The sequence below is a fragment of the Cupressus sempervirens genome, chromosome 5, assembly GCF_028749045.1.
Source record: "Cupressus sempervirens isolate cs-2001-9-10 chromosome 5, ASM2874904v1, whole genome shotgun sequence".
NCBI lineage: Eukaryota > Viridiplantae > Streptophyta > Pinopsida > Cupressales > Cupressaceae > Cupressus > Cupressus sempervirens.
Genome location: NC_143122.1, coordinates 767,488,966 through 767,510,685, shown reverse-complemented (window position 1 = coordinate 767,510,685; position 21,720 = coordinate 767,488,966). Strand labels below are relative to the sequence as shown.

Here is a 21,720-nt window from a genome sequence, read left to right as displayed (position 1 = left end):
GTTGACTTAAAATATAAAACATATCTCAAAGGATTTTGATTTATTTTTCACCATATTATTTTAATTTATATATGTGCATATAATATAAAAATGATTTGGCATCATTATAATTTAATAATTTAATAGAGTGATGTTTATATGTACATATAAGATTATAATAATATTCGAATTATAATAACATTTGAATTATTATAATTTTCAAATTATAATCTTCAAACTCTCTTTCCATGCTTTTTATTTTAATATTCTTGCTTTTAACCAATTAACACTTGGCATGATAAATCGATTTAATATTTGGCAATTTGAGTTGTCTTTTAATCTTTCCAACTTCTCTTCCAACTCTAATCTTTTTTTTTTAATATTCTTTTATTTTAACCGATTATCACTTGGGAATTCGAATAGTTATAATCTTGAACCGGTGGAAGCCAAGAAGTCACGCCTTCTCATATTTTTGGAAGTTGTGAGTGAGAAGAGAGATGGTATGAACTTCGAATAACGAAAACGAGGAAAGATTCACTCACGGGCACAAGGAGGACGCGAAAAATCTATCGAAGTTGAACCAAGTTTGTTTATATGAGTAGTTGATAATGTGCATGCCATTCTATTACTTCAAGAAATGGCCGTCAAAAGCAAAAGCTTTGTACGAAATTCTGCACCGACTGGGCAGACATATGTAGCTAGCACGAAGTTGAACGCCAATGGAGTTCCACTCATATCTACTAGATTTGCAGGACTCGATAAGGTGACAGGAGGGGGGATACCGATTAGAGGAAATGTTATGATCATGGAGGCCATTGAGGCTCCTCACCAACTTTTATTGCTACGTTACTTTATGGCTCAAGCATTAGTCAATAAGCATTCACTTCTCTATGCCAGTCCTTTTGCATCACCTCAAGCATTTTTAGGCACCTTGTTGAATGTTGCTCAAATAAAGGTCAGCAAACTTGAATCAAAAAGATCTCCAAAACATATAGAGGGAGAAATCTTGAGGATTGCATGGAAGTATCGGAAGTACTTTAATGAAAACCAGTCAGTTGAGAGTCATAGATTTCAACAATTTGAACTGACTTCATTATCTGGGACTGCTAAATCTAATCCAGTCTTGGTAGCATGTTCACTCTGGTAGAATCACAGACTTCAACAAAAGAAATTCAAGCCAAAGTTACGTTGGGGGTAATATTTGAACATTAATGGGCTCTTTACATAACAAGGTATATGTTGACCCAACCATTACAAATAATTTGTATGTACATCTACCGCTTACATTGATGTATTGTTGATACTGTAGATTTGTTTCTCTTTTTAATTCTGCCTTGATCATGGCAAGTGAAAGCCAAGAAAAACTTAGTATGGATTCATAATCATTATGCCAATGCATGTTAGATTTACACAATCAATTCTGAAATCTTTAAAGAACATAATTATGTAATCACAGAGTGTGAAATGTTAGATGTATGTAATCTTCTTGAATAATTGACAGAGCCATCAGCTCTAAGAATTTCGAACACCTGGGACTCACCTGGCTGTGTAGCCAAGAGAATGGGTGATGAGGTGAGAGAAAGGAATCTGCAATAATATGAATCAGTATAAATCATGGCATAACAAGGTTTAACATTTTTAAAAGGAAACAATTAATAGCTCATGCAAGACCTTGTTTAATGTTTCTCCTGCTGTCAAGTCGAGAGATGTGTCTAGATGCCATGATGGTCAGGGGATGGCAACATGACCCCTGTCTATTCCGGGTAGGGAGGGCCTTTCTCGATAGAGATTGTGTGGGCATAAGATTTGGTTCGAGGTTGGGTGGTTAAGCCCCTGGCAATGTTTCACCTCTCACCAAGATGTCGGACGTGCGTTAGACAAAGATAAGCTTTGCATTCAATTGTTATCGAAAAACAGGTATTATCACTTTTATATATGAGAAGATAAGATTAATTGAGTTATTTCATTGTTACAATTATTTTACACTTAGATGCGAAAAATGGATTTATGGATTGCCTTTCATTTAAATGAATATGGAATATGAGCATATTTTCTAATCTTGAATTACTGCCACAGTTAAGTAATCGGAAAAAAAGGAATCTGAAGCCCTAATTGAATCAATGGTATCAAAAGCCCCATTTGAATTAGAGGTATCGAAAACCCTAAATGATACAGTGGTATCGAAAGCCCTAATTGAATCAATGGTATCGAAAGCCCTAAGTGATACCATGGTAACTGAAAGCCCTAATCGATCCAATGGTAATTGATGCCCTAATTGATACAGTGATGCATCCCTAGTTTTAATTTCAATCTCAAATTTCAAGGTATGTGGTTTTAACTTCTATAGTAATTTTCATTGATGGTGTTTTCAACTCTTCATTAAGAAATTTTGTTTAACTGACTTTAACTATCAATCCCTTTCATATGAATGAAACTGATTTAACTGACTTCCTATGAAGATGAAGTGATAATTGTATTTCTTTGAGTATGTTATTTGTTAATTAAGACCTCAGAAAACGGGATGTTACACTATATTAGTGATTTTCAAGCCTAGGTCTGCAATTTGCACTTAACTTTATTCCCAAATTTGGACCATTGATGTGAAATGAACTACTCTCATTTATAGGCACTTAGCCTTAAGAGGCGCCTCTTCACCCTAGGCCAATTTCCACAAGGATACAATTTTTTTTTTTCTTTTTAGATTGCATTATTTCAAATTGAAATCCCTACCTTGTGCACTCAGGATGGCCCTCCAATTGAATGCAATTTTCAGATTGGCAAATAATTAAAATTTGCTTTTCAAGGTTAATCATTTCCAAGGCCGACTTGGTATAGGCAGCTTGATGGGCCTTCATGTTCATTCATTGGGCATGGATGTGGTTTCTTCTTGTTACTCAATTGTTTTCTCTTGATTGCGAATCATTTTTTAGCAATAGCACATCATTTTTTAGTGGTTATGCATCATTTCTGAGCAATTGTTCAAGGAATTTTAGTGATTGTGCAAGACCTTTTTAATAGGATTTTTACTGATGTGCAGGGTTTTTTAATGATTGTGCATCATTTTAGATGCGATTGTGCAAGGAATTTTAATGATTGTGTAAGATTCCTAAGTAATTGTGGAAGTGTTGATCATGGAGGTCAAATTTGCTTTTTTTAAGAAAAAATAAAGTGTTAACTCATTTTCATGCTTGAATAGTGAAGGATTTATATATAATATAACATTACATATAACTTTTCCTTAACACTTTATGTTATGTTTTATAAAAATTCGGTTACGATGTTTGAGAGTGGTTTCAGATTCATAGGAGTTATAATAGAGATGTTAGATTTTGGGAGATTCTAAAAAAATTCCGGACTTAGCCAAATTTCAAATATCAAGATGCTACTATCAATGTTATTTCCCACAACTCTTCTTGACTTTCCAAGATAAATTTGATTTTGGAAAAAGGTTTTTCAATGGATTCTAATGATTTAATCACAAACCTCTCGACTTCAATTCGACCTTCTTAACTAGCTTGGCACAACTCTCACTCATATCCTTGACTGACTTGACTACCCAGTGATCCAAAGTAGCTCAAACTCATCACTAAGACATGGAGACTTGAAAATTGCACCTGAACTAGAACTACCTCGAACAACCACCTTGCTACCAAGCGGAAAAGAGGAGGTCCCCAATTCCAATGGTGTGATGGGGTGAAAGCCTCACAACACTACCATGCTTCAAAATTGGAATTTTTAATACCCACGACATGTACAATTACATGCAATTTTAAATATAATCACCTCTAGAATCTCCATACCAATCTTTTGCATTTTGGGGATTTTCACACCCACTACATGTTCCAACTAATTTGTTAAAGTGAAATCGTCGAAGGTCTCAAGTTTGTAAAATGCATATTTATGAAAGTGGAAGTCCTTCCCAAAGAAAGAGGAAGTGATACATGCAAGAAGAAGGATTAATTCTTTTGTTAAGTTTTACATTCATATTAGTTTAGATTTCGTGTCAAATTTTACTTAATTCAGCAGCAATAAGAAGGGTGCCTCCCCTTAGTTGAGAGGAGAGACTATATCTCGCATACAGAGCCTAAATACTTCATTTTGTAAGTAGTGTGTCTGACCAAATACAGAATATTTAGCCAAGAATCGCCAAACTTACTAAGTTTCCAAGCTTTTCTCTTCTGCATGCTTTTTCAATTCTTTCTCAAGTACTTGTCCAATGCTTTTTTGAGCTGTTTCTAAGCACTAGTTTTTCCAACTACTTTTCTGGATATGCTTTCTTTTAGAGATGTTTTTTGAAGGCTACTTTTTCAAATAGTTTTTTGTATAGAGGTTACTTTTTTAAGGTGTAGTTATTTTAACTATCTTTTTTGGAGGCTACTTTTTCATGAGATATTTTTTCAAAATGGTTTTTCTAGAGTTTTTTTCCGAAGATGCTTTCTCGGGATCCTTCTTTTTTGAATTGCTTTTTCTTGGGGCAACTTTTTCAAGAGACGTTTTTTGAACTACTTTTTTACAAGTTATTTTCTCAAACTACTTTTTCCAGATGCTACTCTTTCAAGAGATGCTTTTTATGACTATCTTTTTTGGAGGCCACTTTTCTAGTCTACTTTTTTTAAGCCTTATTTTTTCAAAGGTTTCATTTTTACGAGATGCTATTTTAATTTACAACTACCTTTTTCGAAGGCTGCTCTTTTAGGCTATATCTATTGACATATCTAGATGCCCATTTTCTCCCTCTTTTCTTTCTGCTCATTAGTTGTCTAAAATAACCTGCTAAAAATGGACTCACTATAAATAATAAGTTTGTTCAATCTAAGACTTACTAAAAATAAACATCCATAAAAAGAAAACCCTACAAAATAGGAACTACTTCAAAACTTAAAATGAAGTCAATCTAAGACAATTAAACTTCTAAAATTTGAAATCTCTAAAAAGTTGGAACTTAAAATTTCACTTGTTTATTTCTGGAAGGACTGGAGTCAATATTTCATCCAGATTCGCAATTCTTAATCAGGAAACCCTTCAAAGCTAAAACATTGAAAGGTGGGAAGTAACTCTTCGTCTAGACTTAGTCAAATTCATCACTTCTCATTTGGAACATAAGGAACTTGATGGGATTGACAACAGAACTGCCAAGAACCAAAGCCAAAAAGGGCCAAGTGGACCAAAAAGTAGGGGGTTCCCAATTACAATGAGATGATTTATGAAAAGGTAACAACAAGGTCCTTTATATTGATCTTGGATTAACAAAGGAAATCAAAGACTGCAATAGTCTTCTCACCTGCAAAGCAATTCACTCTCCTTGCATGAATTGAACTTGAGTTGAATATTTCATGTTGTGCGCTTGATCATGATGTTGTGAAATCTTCGACCTTCGTGTTCCCTTGAGCTTGTCTTGATTGCTCCATCCTTGCTCACCACCATCTAGAAGTCCTTTTGTCATTCACTACCTTGTTTGATCATTATCCCATGCAATCACTTTTGTAAAAGAGAAGGTAGCTTGAAGAGAGCTTGAAGCTGGTGATTATGATTGGATGTGTTTGTTTGCAAGCATAACTGATGTGAGCATAAGCGTGTCCCTATTCATTAACTTGATGTAAAACTTGGATAGATGTGTTAGTCCCTACCCTTTGATTCATGTGTAGATGTGTTTGTCTCTACTCTTGGATAGAAGAACAAAAACCATAGTGAGGCTAGTTCCAAAATAATGAGACTCAGACCCAACCCGAAATCGATAAGGGTAACTCGACTCATGACCCGGCTCAAACTCACCTTCAACTCGGTAGTGACTCGGCAAAGTGACAAAACCCTTGAAATTTAGAGATTTTTAAGAATTTGAAGAAATTTCATGCACTTGTTACTGAATAAAGCTTAAAGACAAAATAACATCAAGAAATAAAAAGCAATTTGATCACATACATAACATACATCGATTACATAAGTACAAAGGTAAATTTTAGATGTATTACGAAAATTTTGAAAACAAAAATTAAAATTTAGATGAGTCAAATGAGTCAACCAAGTCGGACAAGTCACCCCAGTTGACCCACCGAGTCAGAGTCACGGGTCATTTTAACTCGGCCAAGAAAACTCAACCTGCTGACCCAAATGACTCACGGCAAGTCTCATTACTATGGCTAGTTCAGCTCCTGCTACTCATACCTTACATGTTTGGTGAGCTACATGTGTGGTCATCAAGTATTGTGATGTATTTTCACCCTATATTCAAGTAAGGCTTCATAATGCTATTTGCAGTCTTCCTTGTATACCCTCCTTCTTAATGGTTCTCCAATACAAAGAGATTTCTAAAAATTATTAATAAAAAATAGAAATCTTCACACACCTATGCTACTCTAATGCTATACCTAAAGGAATTAAGGCTCATGTTCCAGCTCCTTGCCTATCATAGTTAAGGCTGTCCCTAGTCTAATACCATATGAGAATATGGAAACAAGAAGACAAAAGCTGCAATAATTTTACACAAAATAATGTGTTTCTTCACATTTTCTCAATAAATCTCATACATATTTGTAGTATCCATCATTTCTATTTTTATAGGAAACCTCCTAAACGACCTCTAAATATTTTGAGTTGTTTTAACAAATCAATCCATTCACTTATTATATAGTCTATTTAAAAAGCCTTCCAAATAACTATAATATGCATCCTATGATGCAATATTTTCAACAATAATATAGGATTGCCTTCTAGAGAAAACAAGGTGCACAAAATATTTATTGTTTGAGCTATGACCTAATGATAAACAATCATGATTGACAATGACAAGTCATAATAAAATTTAGCTAAGTTACCGATTCGGGTGTGAATTCTGGAGTAGATTCTACAAGTGGATATGGGATACTAGAAAAAAAAATTGGATGCGGATGCAGGAGGAAACGTGTATATATATAATATATACAAAGAAATGTAAGAAGTATACAAAAACAAATCATTTGATAGTATGACTATGATACTTCACCCTTTATCAAAATTCAAGATATTTCAAAATTCATTTAATATATCAATATGTGCTTGTCCAAAATTAGAGTTTAGTCTTAGACAATAAGTTCAAATAGGTCATGTTCAAGATTTCAACAAAATTAAAACTTAGTTAATGATTGAAGATTCAATCAACTAATATGCATCAGAGTCTGAATCATAAAGATTAACTAGAAAATTCACATTCTCATCATCATCTCCAACTACTAAAAGATCATTGAACCAAACATGGATCCAATTATGCTAGATGCACCATGTGTCACACTATCATCATCACCATGTCCGATTGCAATAAGCTCATGAAGTGTTGCATCCAAATCGGCACACTGAGGGGCTACATCCCAAAGCTTTGTTGCCCCTTCTTTGTAATGATCATTCTTATGTGACAAAAAACGCAAGTTGATGTGGACAAAGACCAAGTCCTCAGCTTTCTTGGAGCCCAACCGATTGCACTTCACTGAATGGATAAAGGAGTATGTACTCCAATTCCTTTCAGGAGCAGAAGAACTAGCAACATAGATAGTTGTCACAAAACATACAAATGAAAAGCAAATTAATTTTAAAGAATGGGTGAAACACTAAATTCTAGACTGCAAGTGTAAACATAAAAGTTTAAAACAAAATAAAATTAAAAACTTTCTTGTGATAGGACCTTGATTGCAAGAGGTTGAAGATGCTTGAAAGGTTGACCATACATGTACCACCATGTGATAGCTCCCATTCTATTTTGGTCCTTCAGTGTAAATGGAGAATGCTTTAACCCCAAAGTAAACAGCCCAAATTCTTCCCTCACTTTTTCATGCATTTCTTCCAATGGGAAGAATCTTGTAAGAGCTTTGTGGCACCCCTCAACAACCTCCTCATCTTCAAACGGTGCAACTCTAACCGGCATACTAAATACCTCCTCACTATAGTACCTAGGAGATAAGGCCTATGCAAGGAGGTGCAATGGGGTAGTCATCTTATTCCAACGATGGTGGATGATTGTTTCCACTTGATTGCATAAAGTTTCACTTTGTGTAGGGTCACTCTCATGTGCTTGTATAGAATGTTTTACCTTCTCAACCATGGTGTCCATGCCATCCTACGCATCCCCCAAGCAAGGTGTATTTGTATCAGAAAAGCAGAGCATAGTCATGATGGGCTCAGTGAAATCCAATACATATGCCACATGAGCCCACCAACTCTCAATGCATCTTTTACCTTGAGGAGTTGTCTCATAACAATTGTATGAGATGCAAAACAAGTCTCAGCAACCTATGCAAGTTAACAATATATCAATTGACCATAAAATTACAAATTTTAATTTTCAACTAAATTACATATCCATGAAACTTAGTATTTTTAAAAAATTAATTTACCTTCAGCAACTCCAATTTGGAGTATGATCTAAAAATGGATTGTGGCATGTGGGGGTTTGTCTCAAACATTTGTATCTCCTCCCCCTCTTGGTATATTTTCTTCACCCAATCTATTTCAATGCCAATCTTCTAGATGATCAAGTTAAGGAAGTGAATGGTGCATGGGGTCCAAAAAATATGATCATACCGATTCTCAACCAAAGCACCTGCACCCCTGCAATTTTTGGCATTGTCTATGACCACTTGTACCACATTCTCACAACCCACCATCTCAATGGCCTCGATGAGAACTCTAGAAATGAATTTGGAATCCTTCACTTGCCCCTCACAATCAAAAGCCTTCAAAAACATTGCCCCTTTGGGGGAAACTGCAATCACATTAATCAGTGGCCGGTTTCTTGTATCCTTCCAACCAACTGACACAATAGTAAGACCTAAAGTTTTCCAATATTTTTTTATTGGTTAAAGGTTTTTCTCTATATGTGTCTTCTCTTGTTGCAATAGAGTTGTACGCACCTTTTCATACCGCAGGCTTGTGTAGTCAGCTGGTGATTCTTTGATTGTTGCCACCATTTCCTTCCAATATGGTGATTTCGCCAAGTTGAAAGGAAGCCCATTTGAATAGAGGTAACGTGCAATAGCTTCATCAGCACGATCTCTTTCCTCCATTTTAAATGCGATGTCCAATCGGCATCTTTTGGGGGTTGAAATTCCCACTTCTTCATCCTCTCCTGGCATAGGCACTTCAAGAATGGGTGTTGGGAGGATACAATTGGTTCAATGGGTGTATGCATCTTGCTCTTTGAGGATGGACCTTGATAGTAGCTTTTTTTGATCTATTGACCAATGCATCAACAGCTTCTTGTTCTCCTACAAATGAAAGTATTTCTTCACTAGTCATCCCATTACCATTTTTTACTTTGCACATTCCAAATCCTTTGCCAGCAAGGCCCATAAAATGAAGCTTCACCCTGGAATATGAGCTATTGAAATGTTTTCCTTTGATGCTTGGACAATAATTGCACTTCCAATAGTATAAGCCACCTCCTGCAACCTGTGATATCTGTGTTGCACGTCTCCACAAAGGAGAACCTATATCAGTTTTAAAATTATCAATCCCTCCCTCCTTGGTCCCCCAAGGAACTTTGACTAGCACTACCATTGGCGTCCATTCTTGCCTAGTTTTTTGCAACCTATTCTACAAGAAAATAAATAAGTTTTAATTAGGTCCTAACAACTATGAACATCATGCATACAAGTGGAAAGAAGTGAAAAAAAAAATTACTAAAATAGATACCCAAACTTGCTTCTTTATAACTTTTTTTTTTTAAATTGAAAAAAAAAACTTGCAAAAATTCTTCAACTTGAAAAAACTCATCAAAAACTCAAAAAAAATGATCAAAATACTCAAGAAGGGATTGATCACTTACCTTGAATGATCTAAACTCCTTTGAGAAAGCTATCTCTCACCCTTCGATCGATCCTCTTCGAAAATGCTCAACTTGGCTTCACAATGGCAATGCAAACTAGAGACCAAATTCGAAGTGGTTGTAGGTGCAAACAAAGTTCCAAAATGAGTTGTGTATGCTTCAAAATTCTCCTTTAGGGTTGTTTTAGGGTTTCATAGGAAAAAAATAACCTTAAAAATCAATTTAGGCACATGCATAATGGGGAACTTAAGTTTTTTTATGGGTTTTTTTAATGTTTTTGGCAGCTAGGCCCGCGGGTGCTCCCGGATATGTGAGGAAGCCTTGTGGAAGCTGGTCGGAAGCTTGTGGCTAGCTTTCAGCCAGCTTGCACAAAGCTTTCTCAAGTATCATCATCCATCCGCTTCAGATATAGAAACCGGCCCAAACTAGGACAAATCGGTATCCTAAAAAATTTGGTTTCAAGGAAATTGCACCCAAAAATAGCTATCAAGATGTGTTGCCCCCAACCCCAACTAGTTAGGGGCTCAGAAACCATAAGGGGGGTGCCTTTCATCACGTATCAACAATAACATTCAACCCTCTATGCTCATGTATCAGCAATAATCTATTATCAACATTACCTTTCTAATACTCAAGGTTTAGAGATCATTTTTCCTAACAAAGCTAACATGGGAATTGGAAAGAAGCCTAAAAGGCAATTAAAAAAAGCTGTTAGGAATTCAAATCTGGAAGACAAAAGTTGAAGCGACTAAGAACATGAAATACTAGATTATCGTAGCTACGGGGAACAAAAGAAAAGTAGAGATTTGTTTCTAAAAGAGAATTTTGAAATTGATCCCTAGCAATTTAATAAAGTGTGGAAAACTTCCTCTTTTGAATATATGTTGAGGTTCTGTTGTTATTCGAACTGTGTGTTTGCTGCAACTATTATTTCACATGTCTTAATGAATTCTAGTGTTACATCCCAAATTTTGCCCTAAAATTTTAAACTGATTATAGCCGTTGAATCAAATTATTTCTTCATGATCGTGTGAAATTGAGTTAGTTAATTATAGTCGTTGTTTATTTCTTCATAACATGTGAAAATGAGTTAGGTAATTATAGCCGTTGTTTATTCCTTCATGATCATGTGAAATGGAGTTAGTTAATTATAGTTGTTGTATCGATTTAATTATCATATGAAAGTGAATTAGTTAATTATAGTTGTTGTATCAATCTATTCATGATCATGTGAAAGTTAGTTAATTATAGCCATTGTACATATATGATGAGCATGTAGAGTTAGTTACTCTGATATTGATGAAATCCCTAACAGTTACTTGATGATTTTGAATTAACAATTTATAAATCTTGAATTGATGTCTTGGTGAGAATGTTGTTTTGGAATGATTACAAGAAGAAGACTGAAGAGAGAGTGGAAGCATTGCTAAACGAGGTCATCGGAAGGGGATTGTCAAATAGTTTAGTCATCAGAATCAACAAGTTTGACCTAAAACTATCTTGGCAAGGTTACTAGGACTTGGCAACATATTTCATGGTGGAACCGCATGAGCTATAAGTGGAACATTATAATAAATAATGTAAAATAAACATAAATTCTTACCTTCAAAGAATTATCAAATATTACTATTATTTAATTATTATTTTACATTCTCAAATATGATCATATGTAAATAATAATAAAATGACACCATTACATTAATAATAATAATCCAATGATGCCACCCTATCATTACGTACACGTAAGCATAGATGAGAAAATAAAATAATTATAAAATAATTATAATTTTTAAAACCTTTCATCTTCTTTCTTTCTTACATTCCCCTCCTTTCTTTCTTTTTCTTTTAAGTCAATTTGAATGGCTTTCGAATTGAGTCTTGTAACTATAGGAAGCCACAGAGACAGGCTCAATCTATATTATGGATACCTTAATCGATTATCGGCATTCCTTCTCCTTCGGCTTTCATATTCTTTTGAGCATTCAAACTCCTTGCTAGGTATCCTCATAATTTGCAAAGTCAACCTGATAACTTACTATGCTAATCGACTGAATTTCATCTTACCGTGGGTCTCAGAACAGGTTGGCGAATTCATCCCAAACGCAAGGCTCTTTGTAGACATTCGGAGCAGAGTCACGTAAAGCATTTGTTACAACCGCGAACCCCTTTTTCACTCTTTTTCCTATTAAGTTTGATCATAGAGTTTATTCCTCAAGCCGTCGTTTCTGATCATTGACTCCCTTAATAATAGCGTATGATGATATGACACTAATTTAAGCATAAAGCTTGTTGTTTCCCTTTTTCAAAGTCTGTCGTTTTTCTTTTGAGATAATATTACACTGCTTATACAGTCTGTCATTTTCCTTTTGATAATATGACACTAATTTATTCATAAAAGCTTGTCGTTTTTCTTTATCCATGTATATCCAAATATGTGAGATGATAAATTAGAAATTCTCTGAATTCATTTATGGCTCAAGGCAAGAAAGTTATCATTCCAGTTAGAATCAATTTCATCCTGATATATATTTAATTGAGAGTGAGATATTAAAATCAGAACACCAAGGAATTGACCAGGCGAAGATGACAATATGTGGTGAAGGTGTAAAGTATCATTGTGATTCTTAATCTAAAAGCACCAAGGAATCACCAGCTTAATGGCCTGAGAATGGTGAGGAGGTGTAGAGAAATCTGCAAAACAAGAATGACATCAGAATTAAATAAATAATATAATAAATAATGCATTAGCTCATGTATGTTCCACTCATGAAGGATGTTGTCAAGCCGAGCGGTGGAGATCGGGTTTGTTGACCCACATTTTCTGAAATCCTTGGCTAGGGTGGAATTAGCCAGATTTGCCGAACAAGTGATCTTGTTGATTGTCCAAATGCTTTAGTTATTTTGTCGAATAATTGTTGGGACTTCAACCCACCTGAATACTCGGATGGCTGGACTTATGAACATCCCAAGCCCGACCTCGGGGTAGGAAGGGCCGTTCTATGAAATTAGAATAAGTGGACATAAGTAATGGTCCGCAGTTGGGAGGTTAAGCCTATGTCAATGCTTCTCCTCTCACCAACGCCAGGGCTTGGACAACAAGTAAAAGAAGTTTCAGAAATTTCACTGTATATTCTTTAAAACCTTTGAATGTTTAGTTATTTTAAGATGAAAGTTATTTACTTTTCATATAGTTATTACTTTAATTAGATAAAGGAGGTAAATGTTTGCAAATATCTCAATTTGTAATTTGATAGATATTTCTTTTCAAGAACATCTGTAACTTATTTTCAATTGAATAATTAGAAGTAGATAAATGATTACAATACGTAATATCTCAAATTATAATTTTATTTCAAGAACTCTTGTTATTTACTTTCAGCTGATTATAAAGTTAAATGCTAATATCTCATTTTGTATTCTCGGAAACTCAGTAGAATATGTATGGTATATTGAAAAGTGTTTGTATTCAGTTTATACCATTGATGGAAATCATAGTCTTGTGAAATGAAATAGGAAATTAGATTAAAACTTGATTAGGAAAAACTGTATGTTACATCTAGAGATATCAAGGCCTTCAATGATCACAACTTTATCCTTCAGCTTCCCATTGTCAACTAACCCTGTGTCTATTGAGGTGCCTGAGTTGAGTAATCATCAAGTGTGATTGGATGTCTATATTATGTCATAAGCTTGCTTTAACAATGACGACCATATGAATAGAACCCTAGGCAAAAACTTTAGCCGGAATTCAGGGTATACAATATAGCAAGATGAAGACACCCAAACTTTAAAGTTTGTCACTGACCATGGCAGGGTTCTACGGGAGATATCGTTTCAAGAAACCTTGAGCATGACAAGATTAGAAACACCTATCAAGGAATCAAGAATTTACTTTCAAGCCCAAAGCACAACCTGAATCTCCAATTCCAAAATCCCTCCACTGTGATGATTATGGAAAATCCCATGCAACATTGGTTCAATAATATAAAAAACTCACAATGTCAGCATCTAGAAGAGGTTTGATGCAGCAGAACTTCAAATGAAGTTTATGCAGAGTCACATTAACCGACACCCATCAATTTACAGCTATGAATATGATTAATATTTTACTCTTTAGTTCAATTCCCTAGCTAGCTTTTATATCAAGTCCTCAGTTATAATCTGATCCACAGTCCATATTCTCACTTTTGTAGTTGCCCGAAATGAAAACTAGTCACATTCTTAATTACTGAACCCAAGAAATCTGATAAAATAATCTAGGAATTCATTTCAGATTCTGTTATTACCTAAGCCAAGAACGATGATAAAATTAACTGGAAGATCATTATTACTGATATGGTTGCTAGTACTGAGCCCTTGAAAGACTTTAAATCTTGTTTTAACCTTGATGCCATGCTCACTCTTAGTTTTGTGTAAGGTTTGCAATTACAGCATTATTTCACTATAATACCATGAGGCATTTGAGAAAAATCTTCAACTTTTTTAACATAATAATCTTTTATTTTCCTAAAGGTGGCACCTAGCCCAATTGGCAAGAGCATCCTAAGATAAAGCGTAAGGTCTCAAGCTCCAGTCTCCCCCCAGCCTACGTGGTACCAGATGATGTGTTGCACCAGCATCACTAGTCACATTTAAAAGTTTATCAGGCACGCTACAGTTAATAGGGGGTCCTTTACCCAATTGCAGCAGTCTAAAATAAAATCTTTTCATTTCCTAGCAAGAAATCATGACTTGAAGAACATAGCAAAAAGTAAAACAAAGAATCTATGCGTTAAGTTTTATTTAGCATCAGAAACTTCACTCAAGAAGAATTTCATGCCCTCCTTCAGATTGTAAGCATGGAGCAAGAGAGCATGTGGAAGGATGATGGCACTGAGACTAGCCATCTAATCTCTACTAGCACAATAAGCTTCTTAGTAGTTTCACTGCTGAAAGAATTGACATATTTCAAATACACAATGTCATCATCTGTGGTAGGCAGACCCCACAAATTCATTATCAAAACAGGCTAAAATGACTAAGCTTTGATTTGAGCAGCCTGAAATCCTTACAAAAGACAAAAAGAAAAGATCTCAATTAAAGGCCTCTAGATCTTGAGTTGTTTGCAGGTAGCACCAAAAATCTAGGGTAGGGCTTCAGGCATCAATAAAAGCAAGAATTCTTACAGCTGACGGACACAGTGCAGAGCCACAGTAGGGACACACAAATAAAGCACAGTGGAGTCCTCAAATATATCTTACTATCTTTGACTATTTCTGTAAAGCATGGCCTATCTGTTTTTCAATATTTGTAAGTTTCAATGTTTTAAGCCACCTGTTTGGACTCTTTGCCAGGGAAAAACAACCATTCTAATTAACATTATGATAAAATGTATTAAAAAATAAAGCAAACTCTTAAGTGATAGCCAAAGCAACATACCCTTCAAGGAAAGTCCTTGAAACTTTTTCCTCATAACCCTTACGAACTTGAACAGATCATTAGTCCGATTCAACTCATCAAGCAATTCCCTGGAACCTTCAAAGCTGGGATCACAGTCTAATACTGCAAATACAGCCAGGTGTTACTGTGTCATTGAAATTCACAGATACTAAGCAGGAAAAAGAAGATTAAAAGCATTTAGTAACTAAGAAATAAAAATCCTCTACAATTAAACTGAACATACAGGTATAGGAGTCATTCCTTCGGCAATGACGGATGCTAAATGAAAATTCACGAGCTGGACTTACTTGATCAACATTGACAAAAATGAATTTGATGCCTAAAAGAACAGGTAAAAAAATAGTACATGATTGATATCCTTCTGATGTGAAAATGCTTAAAATGAAAAGTTACTGATAAATAAAGACCCATTATAACATCAGGTTTAAGGCTGTTACCATGTCCACATTCAATACGAAATCCAAGTGCTCTATTGTACCATGTGACAGCTTCTTGATGCCCTCTCTTGAATCTCATATCAGGCTGATTGCTTTCCTCTAGCATTGTCAATGCTTTTTCAGTCAAGAAAGAAGAATGTGGTTCAGAATGTGCTTAGAAGCCCACATAACCAAAAGACTAAACACAAAATCCCAGACATAACCAATTTCTTTAAAACTCAAATATTACATTCTTAATGGTGCCACTTAACACTCACTATGAATTGGAAGCCCTTACCTTTAGTCATATACTTAATGAGCTTGATGAAACTAGCAAGGATGAACATCAGCCTCCATGACTATCAAAAGCTTACCTTTAAATTCAGTCTCCATGACTTTTAGAGAGTTGACTTTGTCAAATCTCAGTCCCTATCATTTTTAAAGGCCTGGTTTTGTGCAGAAGTTTTGGGCAGAAGGTGTGTTAAATCCATTGAGATTGAGTCTTGCCCCTGGGCATTAACTATTTCAGTGCCTGTAGATTTTCTTCCCCTGTGTTATCACAGATACCTCTTCATGATAATTTGTTCCTCTTCTGTGTACTACACTATGAGATGCTTCTGTAGGGTTAAGGTTTTTTTAGACCATTTAAAGAATTACGGCATTCACATTAAAAAGATTACTTTGTCCAGCATAACAGACAGCACACAAAGATTGATTGGAATTTTGCTTGTTCAGTCCAGAGATTACATTTATAAGTCTATAACAGACAGGAAAAAAGATTTTATTTAGAGTTTCGTTTGTTCAGTTCAGAATATATGTCTTTCAAGCCAAAAAAAAAAAATTGACATTAGATTAGTCTAGCATCCTCAGTCATGATTCATACTGTAGTTGTCTTCACTACTTATCACACCTCAACCACAACAAGCGTCTAATATCCCTTCACTGCTTTAGTGTACCATCTGTGTCTCTTATCACTGCCCTGTACATTAGTAGACCAACCTGTATAGTTCCAACCATATTTACTACTTATATTAGCAGAGTTCTTGAAATCAGTTCTCATCACGAACACTTTTCCAGCTAGAGCTATATGAATTTCTAATTTACATCTGTCATACTCCATCTTATTTGTACAATATCATTTCATGCAATCCACCTCCCTCCTAATCCATGATGATCCATTCTTTCTAAAATTTTACCATCAGTCTTTGATAAGCCAGTTCTCTGACTTGGACAAAAATCTGAATTACTCTGTGAACATTGCATATTTCATTTTGCTATCCACTTAGTGACCTTCCTGGGAATTATCTGTCCCTGTAGTCATGCATCCCACTATATGCATGACATTTTCTGAAATTCTTTATCTTCTTCCAATGTCTAAAACCAATTCTCTCTGCCAACCATGTGATTTCTTATTTCAAAATATGTGTGCCCTCATAAACAAGCAAAAGAAAAAGACAAACTTCTTTTTTTTTAACTACTTGTTCCTTCATTACTTATGATTTCCTATCCTATTTAACGAAACAAGTTATATAGTCCCTGTTAGAAATGTTTCTGAATTATTGAAACATTTTTCACTGTTGAATGGAATGCTTTGGCTACTCAACTAGTAACAAACACACGTTATTTTTAATATAGTGTTTTCTGTTGCCTTTGAATTTACTTTATAGCTATTTTAGAAAACTAAATGTTTTAGTATTAGTCTTTTCAATACTTGGGTTCCTTGTGAACCTAGCACTGTATTATTGTAGAGTGTTTTCCACATGCCATTCACTAACTCTGAGCATTTGTAAACATTACTATGATTTTGATTTTTCTATCCCTTTTCTTTTTCTCACTATCATACTATTGAGAAGACAAAAAACATTCCAGGAAGATGACATGTATGCATAGTTCCACAAAGTTTCCTAACGAGGGTATGGAGGACCTAAGACCTAAGTTTAGGGGACAGTGCGGGGCAAGGGCAGTGGGCAATCGGCACAATTATACATATAGTTCTTTAAAACTAGCTATAAATAAACGTATAGGCAATAAGTATAAGAATTATATTTGAAACTTTGGCATGGTAACTTTGGCAATGATTGCTTTGAGAACTTAACAGTAACCCTGAAAATGACAATTTTGGAATTTATATTATATTGAAAAATGACAATTTTGGAATTTATATTATATTGAAAATTACATATACCATGTTCAAAAAGACAAAAAGGTTTAAAGTGATGCCTCTAATCATTCCCAAATTCCCCATTACTAGAACATGTTGGACTCCACATGCTGAAGTTCCTCCAAAACAATGTTAACCAGCCTTGTATGTGTAGCATTACCATCAACCCATGTTGGGTCTTATAGCTCTACATCCCTTTAAGATTCTAGACTCTCCTTGTACATAAGCATGTCATGATCAATGAGATGCAAAGAACTATGCACAACCACAACTTGTTGGCATAGCTGATAAATGATGCTGATTGGAAGATGGAGTTGGTTGGAATAATGTTGATGATGATTTGGTACAGATTGGAACATGATTTGATAACACGGTAATCAGTTATATTGTTGTCATTAATGTCAAGCTATTTGACTAAGTGTTTTGACTTGTTACCATTAATTAATAAGAAGAAAGAGTAAGCTACATAATAATTCAAATGTTGCTATCATACAAAAATGTTAAGTGATGAGTATGGATTCTAAGTCTATGATAGCACCCATTTGTGCAGTGATTTGAGTAAGTTATGAAGACAGGAACCAAACTAGGTAATAGCTGAGACAGTCAATGATGAACAGTTGAATGATTTAAATGGTTTGTCAAATCTGTAAAGGAATTAGTTGATTTCATTGTTGGATACGATTCATGAAGATGTTGAGAAGATATGGTTAGAAGAGCACTCTATAATGAGTACAGGTAAAGGTGATTTGATCCATTGGAAGCAATTCAAACATGAAAAGTTGAACAGATAAATTGAATGATGGATACATAAAGAAAGGTCTTATTGGTAAACTGGAAAGTGAAAACTTATCGGTACAAAGGAATGATAGGTAAATAGGAACATAGTGAAGGCTTATCGGCATATGAGGAACAGTTAGCAAAGATTCGTGGCGTGATTGTAAAGTTTGAATTAGTATTGGAAATGGTGATTTGTATTGTACATCTCGAAGGCTGAGGAGTAATTTAAGGAAAGAGGTGATGACACAAAGATCGAGGTAATACGTTTAAGGAAGATTCTTCAAGAAGTTCCTACAAGGTCAAAACAGCTTATGGAGTTGGAAAGAATTTCAAAGTAAAGATCAAATGTAAGGCCGACGAGGTCAAAGAGAAAGATAATATGGATGGTTAGATTTGTTATGGGTAATCTGGATCGTTGAATTTAGGTTTAAGGTTTGTGATTGAAGTGATTCTGCTTAAGAAAAAAGAAAAAGTTTGTTATCGTGGTGGAGAAAGGAAGATTCTACACCTATCAGGACTTTCAAACATAGCTATTGGATATCTGACTACAAAATATGTACCATATATTGGAACCCCTACTGTAGATGACAGAAGGCAAGCATTTGTTCATAACTCAATAATGCTAGAAATTGCAAGTGCTTTGAACAATTCTAAATATGTTGATATCAAAGGCTTGAATAGTGCTAAGGACATGTGGGATAAACCGTTGAAAGTGCATGAAGGTGATGAACATGTATTTAAGGCCAAAGTTTACATTCTCAAAGGAAAATATGATGAGATGAAGATGTAAGAAGGTGAAAATATTGCTCAATACAAAACAAGGATAAACAAAATTGTTGTTATCAGAGGAGCTAGAGAGAAATTGTTGTCGTTCTCAAAACCGTTGCATGGAGGTGTGCAATTAGAGTTTATGCTATTCAAGAGTTAAGGTCAATAAATTCTGATAAGGTCACCTTAGATTCATCAATTGGTAAGTTAATTGCATTTGAGTTGGGTAATTATGACAATAGTCAACCTGTTGTTGAAACTGTCAAGCTTCCTTGAATATTAGCTTATCTCGGAAAGGAAAGTGTAACGACCGGTTTTCTTCTAACTAACTTCAACATTAAACTAACTACATTGTATTTCATATTCACATGACATAGAATTCAATAACGATTTAGAAACTGAAACTAAGTCTACATTGCTTTTAATTCTATCAAGGCTTTCATTAGCTAATAATTTACATAATCAGCTGAAAGTAAATACTAAACTAATTATAGTTACTGAAACGAAATGTAGATTTAAATGCGTATGATCATCTAACTAATTTAAAGAAAATATCAAACTTTACAATAAATGATTCTTAAAGCTTGAAGGAAAATACTAAATTTACAGAATAAAAAGAACATACAAATTTATTCGTGAGACTTTCTTAATTGGTTGTCCACGCTCTGGCTTTGGTGAGAGAAGAAGCATTAACATAGGCTTAACCAGCCGCGGACCTTTTTACTTATCCCCACAGGTTCTAATTTAATAGAACGGCCCTCCCTACCCCAAGGTTGGGCTTGGGACGTTCATTGATCCAGCCATTGGAAAAATCAGGTGGGTTGAGGTCCCAACAGCTATTCGAAAGAATAACTGAAGTATCTGGACAACAACACGATCAATTTGTTGTGGCAAGTCTGCCTATTACCACCCTGGCCAAGGATTTCAATATGTGGGTTTATAACCCGATCTCCATCACTCAGCTTCACAACTAATTTCAAAAGTGGAATTGCATGAGCTAAATGCTTTAGATTTTATTTGTAAAGTAATGGTTACTGATTTTCATTCTTGTTTTTTTTTTTTAACAGGTTCATCTACACCTCCTCACCATTATCAAGCCATCAAGCCGTTGTCTCCTTGGTGCCTGAACCATTATCTTTTACTAATATAACATGTACCTATTCACAAGATTCTGGCTCTACAACCTGTGAATTTCCTTGGTACTTGGATTTGTTACTCATCTCAAATTTGGACATTGTTCCATATTGTTAAACATAGTTATCAAAAGAAAATCATTCAAGAAATTTGCAAAGTTTAACATCTTCGAGTATTATGATGGAATAATCTTATAAAAGAAGACAAAACTGTGGCAGTCGATTACTCTTGAGAAATATATTAGACCAATATTATAATCACAGTCGGCTTTTTCTATTAACACCTAACATTTTATGAAGTGGACATGAATATAGACTTAAAGATGATTACGTATATTCAAAGCATATGGAAGACGGCATGTTTAAATACTACGTGGAAGAACTTGGAATTAAACTCAAAAGCCGACTCAGATAGACAAGTTTTCAAGAAAGAAATAAGGCATCTCCTTACGTGACACTGCTCTGTAGATGAATTTGTTTTCACTGGAATCAAAACGCCTCCTTCAGATTTCCACGAGAATGCAGTTGTATTTGAATGCAAAAATGTATAACCCAAGTGCTAAAGGCAACATCACAGAGCTAAGGAAATATTAAGAGAAGTTGTGGAATAAAGAAGAGTCGGATGTCTGTGAATGCCGATACACGACAAGGCTATCAAATATATTAAGTTAAAATCAACCTTACGGCTTCTTGCTGTTACAAGATTCATATTTGAATTCTTTAATTCAATCAGTTTGAAAAAAACGAAAAGGAGGAAAAATAAAATGAAAGGAAGTTGATGAAGAGTTTATTATTTAATATTATTTTATATTATCTTATTTTCTTGGTTAAGGTTATAAATACGTATTTGCAAGGTGGCATTATTGGATTAATAATTCTAATGTAATGGTGCCACTTTGTATTTATTTATCTATGATCTTAATCGAAAGAGTAAAATAATATTAAGTGATATTATTATTTGATAAATTTAATAAAGGTAAGAACTTTGTTCATTTTTAATATTTATATTGTTTTTACTTTTAGCTCATGCAGTTCCACCAAGAAATTTATTGTCAAGTCCTAATAACCTTGCCAGGGCAATTTTCAGGTCAAACCTGTTATTCTCGATGACTAAATTTTATGACCATCCGCTTCCAATGACTTCGTTTCATAATGCTTTCCCTCTCTCTCTAGTCTTCATCCTGCAACCTTTAAAACAACATTCTTGCCAAAACATCAATTCATGATTCATAATTTGTTAGATAAAATCGTTAAGAA

The 21,720-nt window shown here is 34.7% G+C and overlaps 1 protein-coding gene across 2 annotated transcripts in view; it reads right to left on the bottom strand.

Annotated features, from left to right (window-relative positions):
* Window positions 1-21,720, bottom strand: part of LOC149558157 (kinetochore protein SPC25 homolog) — a 97,641-nt gene that overhangs the window by 46,905 nt on the left and 29,016 nt on the right. The window contains exons 4-7 of one of the 2 annotated variants that reach the window (XM_089832518.1): window positions 15,646-15,759; window positions 15,432-15,527; window positions 15,188-15,310; window positions 14,074-14,390 (exon numbers count right to left, since the gene is read on the bottom strand). In XM_089832518.1, the coding sequence (XP_089688644.1) occupies window positions 14,332-14,390; window positions 15,188-15,310; window positions 15,432-15,527; window positions 15,646-15,759 (392 nt within the window). In that variant the 3' untranslated portion in view covers window positions 14,074-14,331. Of the gene's footprint in view, window positions 1-14,073; window positions 14,391-15,187; window positions 15,311-15,431; window positions 15,528-15,645; window positions 15,760-21,720 lie in introns of those variants that run through there. The other variant, XM_089832519.1, reaches the window with a different exon arrangement.